General features: G+C 44.0%; 1 protein-coding gene across 2 annotated transcripts in view; it reads left to right on the top strand.

Moving 5' to 3' along the window:
• ITPRID2 (ITPR interacting domain containing 2) overlaps window positions 1-15,928 on the top strand; it is an 87,852-nt gene that overhangs the window by 57,829 nt on the left and 14,095 nt on the right. For both annotated transcript variants that reach the window (XM_040439489.1, XM_040439491.1), the window contains 3 exons: window positions 8,655-8,727; window positions 11,702-11,793; window positions 13,611-14,807. In XM_040439489.1, coding sequence (XP_040295423.1) covers window positions 8,655-8,727; window positions 11,702-11,793; window positions 13,611-14,807 — 1,362 coding nt within the window. The remainder of the gene's footprint in view (window positions 1-8,654; window positions 8,728-11,701; window positions 11,794-13,610; window positions 14,808-15,928) is intronic.

Genomic DNA, 15,928 nt, shown 5'->3' with positions numbered 1-15,928 from the left:
TATAGGGTCAGTTATGTGACAATCTGATGCCCGTCCCACTCTCCTGAAAAACGCCTTTCAAGTGGTTGTCCTGTGATTAAATATTTCCGGATAATAATCTTATGTAGCTCCAACATATTCCGCAGAACTGTACAATTCAGACGGTACATGTGCGGGGGAATCAGACAGTGTAACAATCGCAGCAAAAATTGGCTCCCAAGAGCTTGCAATCTATGAGGGAATGCGGCTGGCACAAAAGGTAAATGTGTGTGGTTTTTTGTACAGTGGGCGGCCATCTTTTATAAAAAAAAAAAATAGTAGTAAACCTAAGGCATCATGCACACGACTATGTATTTTGCGGTGTACAAATCGGAGACTTGCAAAATAAATCACGCAGTTTCCCTGGGCTGAATTGTCAAAAACTCTATTTGTCAACAAAACGGAGAAGAATAATGTTCTGTTTATTTATTTATGTAGCAAGGACATGCGGCTGCGAACAGTGCACAGTGTGCTGCCCCCATTGAAATGAATAGATCTGTATCCAATCTGCCAAATATGTGGAAAGAAAGTATGGTGATGTGCCTAAAGCTGCATTAACCAGTCACCTGCCAGCGTCTCTGTACAGATATGAAGCACGTGGAGTGTGGGGGTTATTGATCGGTAAAGTGATTGGGTTCAGAGGAATCATGTAGAGGGGGTGAACCGAGAAGTGTCCTTAGGGAATGTGATAGACGTAGACAGATGGTTTTTAAGAGCACACCTAAAACTGTGGCTATTAAGTGTTAAAGGGAAACTCTCACCAGGATCTTGGACTATTACAGTAGTAGTACTAAAGCTAAGGAGTCCAGATTGTGTTTTCCGGCTGCCCCATATGCCCCCATTGTTGGCGCTCAACGCTGCGCTGTAATGCCCGGTCCGGACTGCTGTGTAGCCCTAACATAATGGAAAGGACTCCAGTGTGCATTCATAGCAACGCTGACTATATATGTCAGTACAGCTTTAAATACGGACAGGGGCTGAACGGGGGCAGTAGGGAAAAAATTAAAATATGTAAGTTGCACTCTTTGGCTATATTACTATTCATGTCTTACTGCAGATAATAGTCCAAGATCCTGGTTACAGATTCCTTTTAAGGGCTCATGCACAGAACTGTAGTTTTGGTCCACGTCCGATCTGCATTTTTGTGGATCATATGCAGACCCATTCATTTAAATGGGGCCGCCGTCCACATCGGCATGTCCGTTCTGCGGCTCCGCAAATAAAATAGAACATGTCCTATTCTTGTCCATTTTGCAGACAAGAATAAGCCGCTCTAATAGAGGGCCGGACGTACCGATCCACAAAATATGGAACACACAGCCGGTGTCCATGTTTTATGGACTGCAAAAACGGCTACATCAGTGTACATGGGGCCATAACCTGATTGGGGTAGCGCATTCCAGAGAATTGGTGCAGCTTGAGGCAAGTCTTGGAGATTGGAGAGGGAAGTCTGGATTATGGAGGGTGCCAGTCTTACCTCATTGGCAGAACGGAGAGCATGAGCGGGTTGGTAACTAGAGATGAGGCAAGATGTAGGGCATGCCGGACTGTGAAGAACTTCATGGGTGAGAGTAAGAAGTTTGTATACTGCAGTGGATGGGCAGCCAATGTCATGACCAGGTAGATTGTACCAACCATTCTATTCGAATGATTTAAGAAAAGTTCCTGTCTGAAGCTATGCAGGATCCCCTCCCTCGGTGTTCTCTTGCTTTCCCCTCAGAATGTCCACATAATACGGCCTCTGCAGATGGTCGCACATGCTCAGTTACACGCTCCTTCCTCAGGCGGTGGAGTGATTCCTACTGTTGTGCAGACCATCCATTAAGGGCCCATTAGATTATTGTTCAGAGAGGCAATCGAAAATAAAACACCAGGGGGTTTCCTGAGGTAAGAAGGGAATGGCAGTATCTATACACCGTGAACATAACTGGCTATTGCCCAAGTTTCAGTTTGCAAAGCGTAAGTTGCTTGTGTGAGTTAATCCTCAAGACTGTGTGTGTGTCTTTGTACATTTTGACCTATCCCATTATGGAAATCACACTTGCGTTAAAGTTTTCCGGTATTAAGTTCCGTCCTAGGGGCTCAATACTGGGGGAAAAAACGCTTCCGTTTTATCCTAATGCATTCTGAATGGAGAGCAATCCGTTCAGTATGCATCAGGATGTCTTCCGTTCAGTTCCTTTTACGGTATTTGGCCAGAGAAAATACCGCAGCATACGGATTTCCGGATCCGGCAGGCAGTTCCGGCAATGGAACTGCCTGCCGGATTCTTCTAACGCTAGTGTGAAAGTACTTTTAGGTGCTCCCGCTCCTACAGAAGTGAGCATGCATGCTCAGCCACGCAAATCTGATAGTCTCCCCCGGCTAAGAACACTTTAAGAGGGTTTTTTAAGCGATACACTTTTTTATATATATATTTTTTTTTTATATATACTGACGACCTATCCTCAGGATAGGTAATCAGTATATGATCGGTGGGCATCAGACACCCGACACCCCCACTGATCGGCTGTTTTGAGAAGCCAGCGGCCCTCCTGTTGTCCTAGGCCACATGAAACATGAACGTGTCGTCACTCGGCCTAGGAGAAGCAGAGAGGAGGCTGCGGTGCTTACAGGAGCGCTGCTACCTCCTCAAACAGCTGATCAGCAGGGGACCCCCAGCTCCACTGATCAGCTACTGATGACCTATCCTAAGGATAGTATAAAAATTTCGGAAAACCCTTTAAGGGTATGTTCACACGTGGCAGAACTGTCTCGTATTTACATGAGAATCTGAGGCTGACCCTTCGACTTCCATCACAGATGTGTGGGGGTTTGCTCCATGGCTTTTCCATGCCAAATCTCTGAAGAATGAACATGCTCTGTGCAGATGTTTTCTGCTGCACGTGAAGCGGCTATAAAATGCCTCGCTCGCTTGCATTAGATGTAGAACCGTAGTGGGTTTGACTATTTAGGCAAAGAATACTCATCAAATTCCACATGTGTGAACGGGCCTCTGTGTGCATTATATGCAGACTGATTGTGTTTAGTTTATGGGCACGTCAACTGCAAAAATACATTCTTGTCCAGTCCACAATGACCTGTTTGTCACCAGCGTTCTTGTTCCACACTGACTGTTTTTTCTTCTAGGTGGTTGTTTGATGTTTTTGTTTTTCTAGGTTTGTTTTGTGTTTTTTGTCTTGGCGATTGTTTTTATTGCACTTCTTTGGGAAAAGCTCGCTTTTGTCCTCAAGTTGTTGCTGTAAAAATGATGAGGGCATTGGTGACAGGAAACAGAAGTTTAGGTTGGTAGCCGACTTTTAAACAAAGGAAGACTTCTCACTTATTTCTGTGTATTTCATTTTTCCAGAAACTGTAAATGTCACTTGTTTTCCTATGGGTTTGGTCACTCAATGCCATGTGTTCCTTGCAGCATTAGATAAGCATACATTTCCTTTTTTAAATATATTGCCGAAAAAGTGGTGAAAACGTGTTTATGTCATAGGCTTGAAAATAAACCTACACAGAGCACAATGGGAAGAAAAAGTAATTGAAGTTATTGACGCTTAGGAACCTAGTGCTATATTGAGCGCCACGCAGCAGGCGCAGTACACTGGCTGTTCATGTCGCTTCTCTAAAGATCTATGTAGGACCTGCTGCTGTATATATCCGTCATTGAGATCTGGTTCCTTGTATTTGATGTAAAACTGATTGGGGTCCTATCCATGCTCTGATACCTACTGTGCCATGTTATCTAATGATTTAAAGACTTAAAGGGGTTTTCGAAGAGTTTTTTTTTTAATTTTTTTATTAGCTCATTTTTATTGAGTTTTATTTTAGTGCATAGTGCAAAAGCATGGACATTCCAGAGAAAATAATGGCATTATACCACAAGTCAAATAGAACACCCTAACCTAACACCACCCCCGAGCACAGCCGTAGGAGTATGTCATTGGGCTTCTTTTTGACCTTTATTAACCAAACCACAATTGGGCACCCATTCATTCTCTATGGGGCAGGAATGGATGCGGACAGCACACAGTGTGCTATCCGCATTTCCGAAGTGTTCCCCCTATCTCCCGGTCCACGGCTCCGGGAAAAAAATAGAACATGTCCTATTCTTGTCCGGACAAAAATGGGCAGTTCTATGGGGTTGCCGTCCGGGTGTATTGCTGATCCGCAATACACTACGGATGTGTGAATGGACCCTAAATTACTATTACAATCCATAGAAAGCGTGAATCGGGGCGCCACTGCTCAATGTCTCTCCCACAGGTAATGGCTACCTAAGTGCCTTGTCATATGCACAGCATGCGTGGTGCTCAGTCCATAATACAAGTGCATAAAATCCATAGAAAGGAGGGCGGCACTCGCCACTGCTGTAATCGATTCCTTTATTCTTCATACAGAAACGGGTACAAACAATAGGGCTGAGATGGACTTATTCTAACACAGAGCGCCGACAGCCGTTTCGCGCTACCGCGTTTCCTCGGACCACTGACCTCATCGTGCAAGTCTGCGCTTCCTTTTAAAGTCATGGTGACCTCTGACGCTTATTAGGTGGGTTAAAAACAACATACACTATAGGCAAACAATAGGTTAGTACTTAAAAAACCATTTCATATAAAAACACTGGGGTCATTTCTCTCATTCAGATGGAGGGGACCCATGGCAGACGTCCAAATAATCCATCTAGCCCCCTCTTGTAATAGTTCAGACTTTCTCCCTAGCAACATTAAGTTGATACCGGAACGACCTAAGAAGCCGACTTGGTATTTTGGGATTTCTTCCTAGCCCTGAGAGGTTTTCAGTGGCAGGAGGGTTTCAGCCTAGTATCCCTATACACCCGCATACCGCACAGTGCGGGGGTGGAAGCTGTTACAGAAATTTTGGGCAATGCAGGTAAGGGCGATCTTTACTGCCAGTCTGTTCATGATGCCCTGAACTTCGTTCTTACTAGCAACGTATTTAAGTTTTGGTGAACAATGGTTCAAACAAATATACGGCGCAGTGATGGGTACACCGGTGCCGTGTACGCTAATCTGTACCTAGCCATAAAAAATCTGTATCTGTGCTATATGCAGATTTTCCTTCGCTACGTGGATGATGTCTTTCTTATATGGTCGGGCACGAAATCTCAGTGTGAGGAATTTGTTTCCTTCCTCAACACCACCAATAATATGAACAGGAGATTCACCTGTGGTACATCTTTGGAGTTTCTTGATGATTTTGTCACTGTGAGGGATGGGATTCTTAACACTGAGAGCTATCGAAAACTAACTGCCGCCAATTCTCCGTTACATCATGACCGTTTCCATCCGCATAGCGTTAAAAAAAAAATATAAAAATCCGTTCCCTATGGCCAATTTCCTAGGCTGAAAAGAATCCATAACACCAAAGAGGGGTATACGAAGCAAGCCAAAGAGTTAAGACGGGTTACTTAGAAGAGGGTATCCGGAAATAAGCATCGAGATGGCCATGAACAAAGTGGATCAATTCACACAGGATAATTTATAAAAAAAAAACGGAAAAAAACAGAAGCAATGAAAAAAGCGAGGGTAGGTTCGGGTTTGCCTTTACATTTAGTCCAGCAGCGGAGCTGATCAGACATGTAATTCAGAGCAACTGGTACGTACTGAGGAATGAGGAGAGTTTGGGAGAATACGCAATAATGAAACCACTTATAACCTTTAGGAAGTGCCACGTGATAAGAGATTGGTGAGAGGTCGTCTTAGTGTAAGGAGAGCAAGCAACTGGTTAACAGATTAAAGACCACGAGGGAAGTACAGATGTGGCAATTGCTCATATTGCAGATACAACTGTCAGAAGTAATTTATGATGTTTGGGGGCGTCCAGCACTAAGTATCCCATTTTATTACATGCAGTAGCTGTGTAGTATATTTAGTGCTATGCCGCTGTGGGGCCTTTAATATATAGGCAAAACAATAAGACCCCCATATGAAAGGTTCAGAGAGCATATTGATTCGGTAAAAACAGGGAAGGGATGTCCCAGGTAAATCAATCATGTACGTCAGACCCATGGAGGCGATCCGAATTGCCTCACGTTTGCAGGTATTTAGTTAGTTTCAGGCATGTCAGATGGAGGAGATGGACACCGTGAACTATTACAAGAGGGGGCTAGATGGATTATTCAGACGTCTGCCATGGGTCCCCTCCGTCTGAATGAGAGAAATGACCCCAGTGTTTTTATATGAAATGTTTTTTTAAGTACTAACCAATTGTTTGCCTATAGTGTAAGCGTCAGAGGTCACCATGACGACCACAGGTAGTGACGCTAAAAGGAAGCGCAGACTTCCCCAGCCCTATTGTTTCTGTATGAAGAATAAAGGAATCGATTACAGCAGTGTTGAGTGCCGCCCTCCTTTCTTTACTTTTTTTTCTATGGATCCTAAATTATTATGATAGTCAATTTGGGTCGGGGGGGGGGTAGTCGGCCCAGGACATGCAGCCAGCACAGAGATCGTGTTTCTGGAGCTCTAAGAGGTGGATTGTCTGCGCTCGTGCATACTGAACATGAGCTTCTATTCTGACCTAGGGTTAGTTTCTTAAAGGATTATTAATAAAAAAATAATTTATTAGTGGCCTATTCTTCTCAATATCCAAATTGACGTATGTTCACGTCTATGGGTCTTCGGTCAAGAGCTGAGCACACCTTTCTTGGCTAATTTTTGGAAGGACCGTGGTAGTGAATGGAGAGGACATGGCTCGTGCGCAGTTTGCTCTCCGGTTTACTTCGGTGCCCAGTTCCTGAGATAGGAACAGGTCCCAAGGGTGCAACCTGCACCTCACATTTGTGGCTTATACTAGCGCTATGCCATAAATGTCCCAGATGGGAATACCCCTTTAAACCTTGCCTTTCCCAGTTTACAAGAGAAGGGAAGTCTTTGGAAAATTCCTGTATAAAGTGCCCAGTGGCAGCGGTGGCCTTCTCATGGGGTAGAGGTACCTGTTAATGTAGACTTTAGGGTAGAGATGGAAGAGTTCTTAGACAGTTTTACGGTAATCTTTATCTCTAATCAGACTATATAATTCCCATTGATGGAAAATTATCACAGTTAGGAGACTGTATCCAAAACGCCTAGAAATGTGCAGCTGACACCTAAGACTTGTCCAATCTTATTTTACATATGACGAGGCACGTAAAGTTCTGTCGAGGCCTCTGCCTTCTCCAGTTTCCCACATGTTTGGGAATGACTCTGCCTCCGCTTTTGTGTATTTGGAATATTTCGGGGATGTATTTTATGTCGGAGTTCCCTTTTTAGTTTGCATTTTCATGGAGACTTGTTCAAAGCTGGTCCATAAGGTGCTGATTGGTATCGGTTTTATTGTTTCTGCTGGAGCAGTAGCAGTTTTTCCTTCAAACTTTTATCTTTTGGGAATTTTCCAATCTCCTGGATTTCTTTTTGCGTAGCCAGGGAGCACTTACAGAAAGGCCAGTCTTCTGAAGAAAGCCCTTCCATTTCCAGGTGAACACTGCTATCTGGTGGCTGGGATGTGGAATGTTCCTTGTGTTCTGTCTGGCCGTGTGAACGTGGAGTGCACAGGGTTTTTGCGTGTCTCCATTGCTCTTTATGTGTACCAGGGCTGTGGAGTCGGTAGATAAATACTCTGACGACTCGGATGCGGGCAGCATCCACATCTGCACGTCTGTTCCGTGGCCCTGCAAAAAAAAAGATAGAACATGTCCTATCCTTGTCAATATCACGGACAAGGATAGGACCGTTCTATTGAGAGCCGGACGTTCTATTCTGCAGAATGTACACGGCCGGCATCCCTTATTTGCGGACTGCAAAACGGACACGGTCACATGCATGAGGCCTAAGGCTGCATTCACGTGTCAGTGTTTGATCATTGATTATCATATACTGTGAGCCAAAACACGGAGATAAGGTGTAACCCCCTTGTGGAAAATGTCTAACGCCTGGAATAATCTAGTCCCCAGTGTATTAGATTGTGGTCATGCTCTGCTGTTTGTATCCCATGGCCGTGACCTGTACATTCTATAGATCGGAGTAAACCTGCCTCATCTGGGGGTGCGGTACATTTTTCCATTAGTGTACTGTGCAGCATTCTCCTGATCAGTTTCCAGCTTCAGTGTTATGGTTTTTGTTTTACTGTAATATTTACATTTTGTGTTTTTTGTTTTTTAATGCTCTCCTCATAGCTTTGATTTCAAGTGGATACAACCAAAGTGCAATCGTTTAGTGCACAGGGCAGATTGAAGGCTTTTACTGCCCACAATGGATGTTTACCTCCGCGTTCTATTTCAGCTGCCAAACTATTGTAAGACCTCTGTTTGCCGCACAGGAAGCCGCTGCGTGATTCATATTTTCAGTAACTGCTTTTGACAACGGGATTTCTTTGTTTAAAACTTGTCACAAGGAACTTCCTCTCTGCTTTGGAAAGTGATGTGCTGGTTTTTTTTTTTATTATTTTTTTATTCATATGATTACATACTTGTCTCGTGTGTGTGTGCTGCTCAAAGCTTTGAGGTTTTATTGGAAGGAAGACCTTCTCGTTTTGTGGATCCCTGATCCTTCTTATCTTTGACGGCCACGTTTTCTATTCTTCTGCTCTAGAATCTGTTTGCGTGCTAACACACGAGCATCGCTTTTAACGGTTTTGTTCTTTTGTAGTTGCAGAGCGCAGAGGAGGAACCCAACCAAGTTCCACCCAGATGTCGTTTGACTTTGGAAAAAATAGGCAAAGGTAAGATGTCAATGTTTCCATTTCCAAGGAGCGGTCACCTCTCCTAACATGTCTGTTTTTAGTAAATAATTGTATTCACTAGGGGTGAGCAAATCGCGCTTCGGATCCAAGAATGTTTAAAAAAAAAAAAATTTAAACTGGAATCTGAAGTTGGCTTTAGTATTGCTACCAAAGTTGACTTCAGATTCCTGTTTTTAAAGTCGTAGAATCGAAGGCCAAAGTTATTCCCCCGAAGTCTCACGCAACTTTGGACTTAACGAATTTTGCCGCCGCAAAGCACATACATTTTAATGCTGTACGGAGACAGGTTTCCATACAGCATTAAAACAAAGTTTGGAATGAATTGACTTGGGATCTTGGGTCCGAAGCTAGATTCGTTCACCCCTAGTATCCACCATGAAATACAAATTCTGGAGCATCTTTTCTTATAACTTTTTGTTGTGGTGTTGCTTTATTACTCCTCCTAGAAATTTATGACCATATTGATAACTGGGTGTTACCAGCTAGGAGTTTATCCCCTCGCAGTCCGATACTTCTAAGCACCAATTGGACAGTGTCCGACTATGGACAGGGGAAATGGTAACAATCTGTTATCGATTCCTAGGAGTAGTAGCAGAAGAACGGCACAACGCAGAGATCTAAGAAAAGCATTTACTAAAGCACAGCAGGGGTGAGGGGTCCTCCTTTAATAAGAATTGCCTATATTTTTTTCTAATTTAAACTAGATACCTAAACATTTTTATTTAATTTTTTTTTTTTTTTTTTTTTTTTTTTTTTTTTTACTTTCACTGCAAGATTTTATTTGCAGCCTGCAGCCATCATGTCTAGGCTGTGAACAGCAGTTCAAAATTTTCCAGCCACATGGGCCTAAGAAGCATTCCCCGCACACGGATCTCTGCGTGCTTTACAAAGCATGCCTAGAACAGTCTCCCATAAAAGAAAATAGGTCTTTTTCTGACAGATTTCTTATGTCCAGAGTTCAGGAAAAATGTAACTTTTTAAGAATGTGATCCACCTGCAATAAAGAACTTGTAATTACTTACCTGACCGGTCCCGCACAGCTGCTCCTGTTTTCCTGGCCAGGCTGTATTTACTCTGCTGCATTGGTAACATCACATCAAATGCATGTGACCGCTGCAGGCAATCTCGGGCCTCTTCGGGTACACCTCTGAGGCCCGTAGTTGGCTGCAGCAGTCACGTGTTGACAGCGTGAGATCACTGCTGCAGCCTTGTAAATAGAAACAGTCTCTAAGAACTGGAGCCGCAGCGCAGGATCTGTCAGGTAAGTTCTTTATTGCATGTGTATCCCAAGGGTTGTCTGGCTTCAGGGTATCTGTTAACAGATTTGTACCTATGAAACTGGCTGACCTCCCATGTTCATATGTGCCTGCAGTGCTTAGAGAAATGTTTTAATATATGCCTCTAGGAGCAACAGGGGTGTTGCCGTTACTCCTAGAGGCTCTGCTCTCTCTGCAACTGCCGCGCCCTGTGCAGTTTGACAGGGCTAGACAGTGAAAACATCACTCCTGGGTCCTGGCCCTGTCTATCAAAATGGAGAGGACGTGGCAGTTGCAGAGAGGGCAGAGCCTCTAGGTGTAACGTCAACGCCCCCTTTGCTCCTAGAGCCTAATTTGCATATATTAAACCATGATTTTTCTCAGCAATATGGACACATATGAACATGGGACCAACACAGATGCCTTCAGCTGCCAAGTGCTCATGTAACAGGTCAGCCAGTGTCATAGGTACAAACCTGCTGACAGATGTCCTTTGGCACTTGCCTAGTAGCGAGTACCATCAGGTGACAACTAGATCTCTATGCTGCTGTAGAACTAGTGTTGTCACCAGCTGTACTGCAGAAGCACTGGTGGTACATATTGAGTCCATTGGGATAGATGGTGGCAGTGACCTGAGGAAATCTTAAGCCTCCCATGCACATTCAGTAGCTGTCGGCCACAGCTATTTCTCCTGACTCCCTCCCGGCTTCCCCCATACACATTTATGTTCAGCTTGGCCAAATGTGTATTTAATGGGGAGAGAGGAGAAAGCTGCTGCTGGACATTTCTGGTGGTGGCTTTTATACCCTAGGCGACCCAAAGGATCGGGCGAAAATATTCATTTTGTTCGATCCTTGTCTCCCTGGTATCACCTGTAAGGCTACTTTCACATTAGCGTTTTTCATTTCCGGCATAGAGTTCCGTCACAGGGGCTCTATACTGGAAAAGAACTGATCAGGCATATCTCCATGCATTCTGAATGGAGAGTAATCCGTTCAGGATGTCTTCAGTTCAGTTATTTTGACTGACCAGGCAAAAGAGAAAACCGTAGCATGCTACGGTTTTATCTCCGGCAAAAAAAACTGAAGACTTGCCTGAATGCTGGATCCGGCAATTTTTCCATAGGAATAAATGCCGGACCCGTCCTTCCGTTCTGCGCATGCGCAGACCTTTAAAAATGAGAAAAAAATAAATACCAAATCCGTTTTGCCTGATGACACCGGAAAAACGGATCCGGTATTGCAATGCATTTTTCTGACTGATTAGGCATTTTTCAGACTGATCAGGATCCTGATCAGTCTGAAAAGTGCCTGATCAGTCAGAAAAAAAGACATGCGTTTGCATACAGTTTGCCTGATCAGGCAGTTCAGGCAACGGAACTGCCTGCCGGAATAAAACAACGCAAGTGTGAAAGTTCCCTAAGTGGACAGTCAGGAGCTCCACACACACATTAGTGTCAGCGGATCCAATCGTTCTCGGTGGGTTCGGCTGACACTGTGAATATATAAAAAAAAATAGTCCTACTACTTCATAGTGCTTAAAGAGACTGAAACACTAGGAAACACCTTTACAGTCTACAGGAGTGTAAATGGTAGATCAGCGAGCCGGAAGTAAAACCAGGAGGAGGTTTACAGTGTAATGTAAGGTCTTGGACGCGCTTTCTGATGATTGAAAACAGACTGGATCTATCTTTTCAGATAATCTGCTGAGGACTGCGAGCCAGCACTCGGACAGCAGCGGGTTTGCTGAAGACACATCTGGTGACTGTGTATTGACAAATTCTCTTCCGGTAAGAATTCATGAAGCTTGGTTAAACTTGGAGCAAAGACTTAGTTTATTGTACGGCACGCTGAAATGTTCTGGTAAGGGGCATAACAAATGAGAGAGCGCCTGCAATTATATAGTCCGTCGAGCGATCCTTGATTTAATCTGTTGGTCCAAGTATCACGTATGGACAGGATAGTTGATGAATATATAGTTGCTTGCAGTCTGAAAACTGGGACCCCATCTCATCATAAATGTAATGGTAGTCTGCAGCCCCATAGAGGGGATTGGTGATCACACCCCTACTGATGGTTGGGGGAGGGTTCCAGTAATCAGATCCCCAGCAATATTACATGAATACCTATCCTGTGGATAGATGATAAATTGTTTTTGGGCCAACCCCTTTTAAGAGCCATCTTTCCTGTAATTCCTATCTTCTGAATAGACACTAGTTTTATTTTCTATTGTAGATTTTGAATTTGTCTAAAGTAAATAAAAGTGGGTGCAAATCAGGGGGGTCACAAGTGCATGTTTAACCCTTAGTGACATGACTAATTTTATTCTTAAGGACCAGTAAATCCCTGTGTTTCATAACTATTTTTTTTCTTCAATTTAACTGTGACCTTGAATTTTGCAGACTGAGTTAGTTGTAATTTTTTTATTTTTTTTAAGGAACCATTTTGGGGTACATGGTGTATTACGTAACTTTATTTTTAGTTGGAAGATAAAAAAAACAGCAGTTTTACCATTATTTTGTGGGACTTATTGTGGCGTTCACTGTGCAGCCTGTCGGCTCCCCAACTGCCCCACTCCTTCTCCAGGTTGGCTGGGAACACAGCCAGATGGAGGTCGGAGGGATGCTTTAACTCTTGTGAAAAGCTAGAGATTCGGGACTGGTCTTTGAAAGCTGACAGCATAGGCTTTAAAACAAGACCAGAATGGCAGCATTATCTCGTTTACATCGGGAGATATAGCTGTTAGAGATTGGTCGGGATTGTTAGGAGCCAAAGGTTTCTTACGGTTTGTGCAAGAAGGTTTGCTGAATATGATGCGAGATTCTTATGTCAATGTTTGCTCTGATCCCATATGTCTACTCTGATATGTTTACAGCTCCAATGTCCTACTAAGTTCCTTGGTTGAATGTTTGTGCTCGTGATACCCCTAGGTTCTTCTGATTACGTCCTCCTCCTTAGTGAGGGATGTACGGGCAGGCACATGCGCATTAAACGCTCTTGTGCCTCTGCCCCTGATGGGGAATGAAGTGCGCAGGCGCATCTGTTGAACGTCGCTGGATTTGTCACTAAGAGGAGGACGTAGTCAGAAGTACCTAGGGCGGGCCAGAGGGGTGAAAGGGCAGGGGTTTCGTATGAAAAGCACCGAGGGGCCTGGGCACCAGCCGCATGAACGCGCCCCTGGGCACCTTCAGAAGCTAATTAACATATTGAATAAGTGTTTTTCTGAGAAAATCGGCGATGGTCAGCAATATGGAAGGTAGCATTCTAATATGGGGAATGTAATGGAGATCCTGATAGTGTTCTAGAATGGTGATTTTAGGTGAGACTCCCTTTTGAACCTTTTACTGAAACCACAAAGGTGCAGCAGCAGCACTGATCAGAGCACTCGGCACCAATAGTAAGTATACGGGGCCCTTACTCCACTTGCAAATGTACAGAGCTTTCTGAAGTGCTGCCGCAACTTCATGGTTTCAGTAAAGGTTTAGGTACCCTTTCAAATAATTGTGATGTTTGTTGTAGATCTAGTTATATCCTATTGTGAAGTCCATATACTTTGCAGTTAGACATTCAACTTTTAATGTCACGTTTCTGCTTTTTGTTTTGTTAGGTTCAGGATTCTTTGCAGGCAATGGGAAGTAGTGCAGACAGCTATGACAGTGAAACTACTGTAACTTCCATAGGAGAAGACCTAAGGACTCCACTAGCACTTGATGAGAGGGAATCTATTGACCTTGATGAGTTCCTGACACCTATTGATTTGGAAAGAAACAAATTCTTTCCCGAACAGGAACCTGATACACACAGTGTAAAGGTGGAAGCCCCAAACCATCAAAATGAGGAGCTCAAGTCTAGCGAAGACCTTAATTCTGCTGTAGGTGACCCTCATGAGCTGAGTGAGGAGGACTCTGATTTACAACATGAATGTACAGCTGATAGCGAGTTGGAAATGAACAGCGAATATGAATCCATTTCTTACACCACTCATCACATATCGGAAGCGTTGGACAGTTTTCCTGAATATGATAGGTTTCCCGGTTTGGATAGTTCCGATACCCGTTCTCTGGATCGTGTCAGTGTGGCGTTACAGCGGGCACAAAAGAAAATTCTTAGTTCTGGGACATCAGACTCCAGAGCTGGTCGTGGCATGATCACCTCAAGAGACCTGTTAAAGCGGAGGCACAAGTTCACAAGCTGTGGGTACCCGCTGAGAAGGACTCAATCCCTGCCTTCTCCACTGTTAAATCCTGTGAGAGTGGTTTCCAAAGTCAACATTGTTATACATTCTGGGAAGGCAACCGTGTGTAGCCCCCCATCATTTTCTTACAGATATACACCCGAGGAGGAGGATGACTTACCTGAACAAACAGAGGAACTTGGCACTAAAAGTAAATCTACAGTTTTCAGGTCTCCTGTTTCTGACACAACTGATGCCCAGAAAAGTGGCATGGAACGAATGACCGAAGATCTGATCTCCAGGTCGCAGTCGTGTAATGCCCATGCCCCGTCCCACAGGTCACATTCTTCCTGTTCCCTTCATTCTTCACAGTTTGACTGGCATGAGAGGCCACTATGTGAACATGCAAGAGCTTGGAGCACACACAGTGTCCCAAACTTCTCCGGTGCATCATGCGGTGCTCCGATACCCCCATTTTCCTGTTCAGTTAATCAGCGGTTCGGCTATGGATCTCTTCATAGATCATGCTCTGGGTGCTCTTTACCTTTAACTTCTCCTCCATCCACTACTGAAATGCAACTTCGCAGAGTACTGCATGATATCCGAAGCTCACTGCAAAATCTTTCACAGGTAATTGTCCCCATGCAGGTATTCTTGTGACACAGCTAGTTGTCTTCTGCGCAGTAGTAAAACTTATTTTAGACTTTGTGTAGCCTTCAGGCCCCTTGCAGACGAGCGAGTATTCCACGCGGGTGCAATGCGTGATGCGCCCGCACTGAATCTGGACCTATTCATTTCAATGGGGCTGTGTACATGAGCATTGGTTTTCACGCATCACCTGTGCGTTGCGTGAAAATCACAGCATTTTTTATTTTCTACGTTTTTCACGCAACGCTGGCCCCATAGAAGTGAATGGGGCTGCGTGAACATTGCATCCGCAAGCAAGTGCGGATGCGATGCGTTTTCCAGGGATGGTTGCTAATAGATGTTTGTAAACATTCCGTGTTTTTTTTATCACGCATTAAATCACATTGCACCAGCGCGATAAAAACTAAACAACTGAACCCGATCGCATACAAAGCTGAATGAATTTGCTTGCGAAATCGCACATATTTCACTGAACGCATCCGGACCTAATCCGCTCATGCTCGTCTGCAAGGGGCCTCAGTGCAGTCCTTCGCTGTTGGGTCACGTAAGGATAGTTTCAATTTTTCAATTTTGTTTCCTGTACTTTGAGGGGAAAATAAACTGGAAGTCTCTATTTTTGTCTTCCAATTCGAGACTATTGCTTAAACTTTCTATTCTTGACTTCCAGTAAATAAACACCCCTTGCTCCTTTACAGTATAATGGAGAACACACAGATCGCTAAATACGCCACAGAATGTCCGTATGAAAAGATTTTTATTTATAGTTTACTGCAGCCCATCAACTCATGCCGCCCCATTCAACTCTATGGGAATGCTGAGGAGAAGCACTCCAGCACGCCCATAGCGGTGACTGGAACATGAGAGAGCATGCAAGTCCTTCACTCTGGGGACTTCAAGACCTCGTTCTTGTGATCAGTGTGGATCCTAATAGTTGTACCCCGTAGACAAGTTCTTTAATTATATAAGAAAATGTAGCATCTACATGAAGAAGCTTCTGACGCTAGAAATTCTTATGCATATGTCAGATATTTCTGGCATCCTGGTCCTCGCCTTATGAAATAAGACATGCGATAGTAAAATACATAGGCTTAGCTATTTCTGGC

This window comes from Bufo bufo, chromosome 7 (assembly GCF_905171765.1).
Source record: "Bufo bufo chromosome 7, aBufBuf1.1, whole genome shotgun sequence".
Lineage (NCBI taxonomy): Eukaryota > Metazoa > Chordata > Amphibia > Anura > Bufonidae > Bufo > Bufo bufo.
Note: the sequence above shows the minus strand (reverse complement) of the source record. Positions and strands in the feature narration are given on the sequence as shown.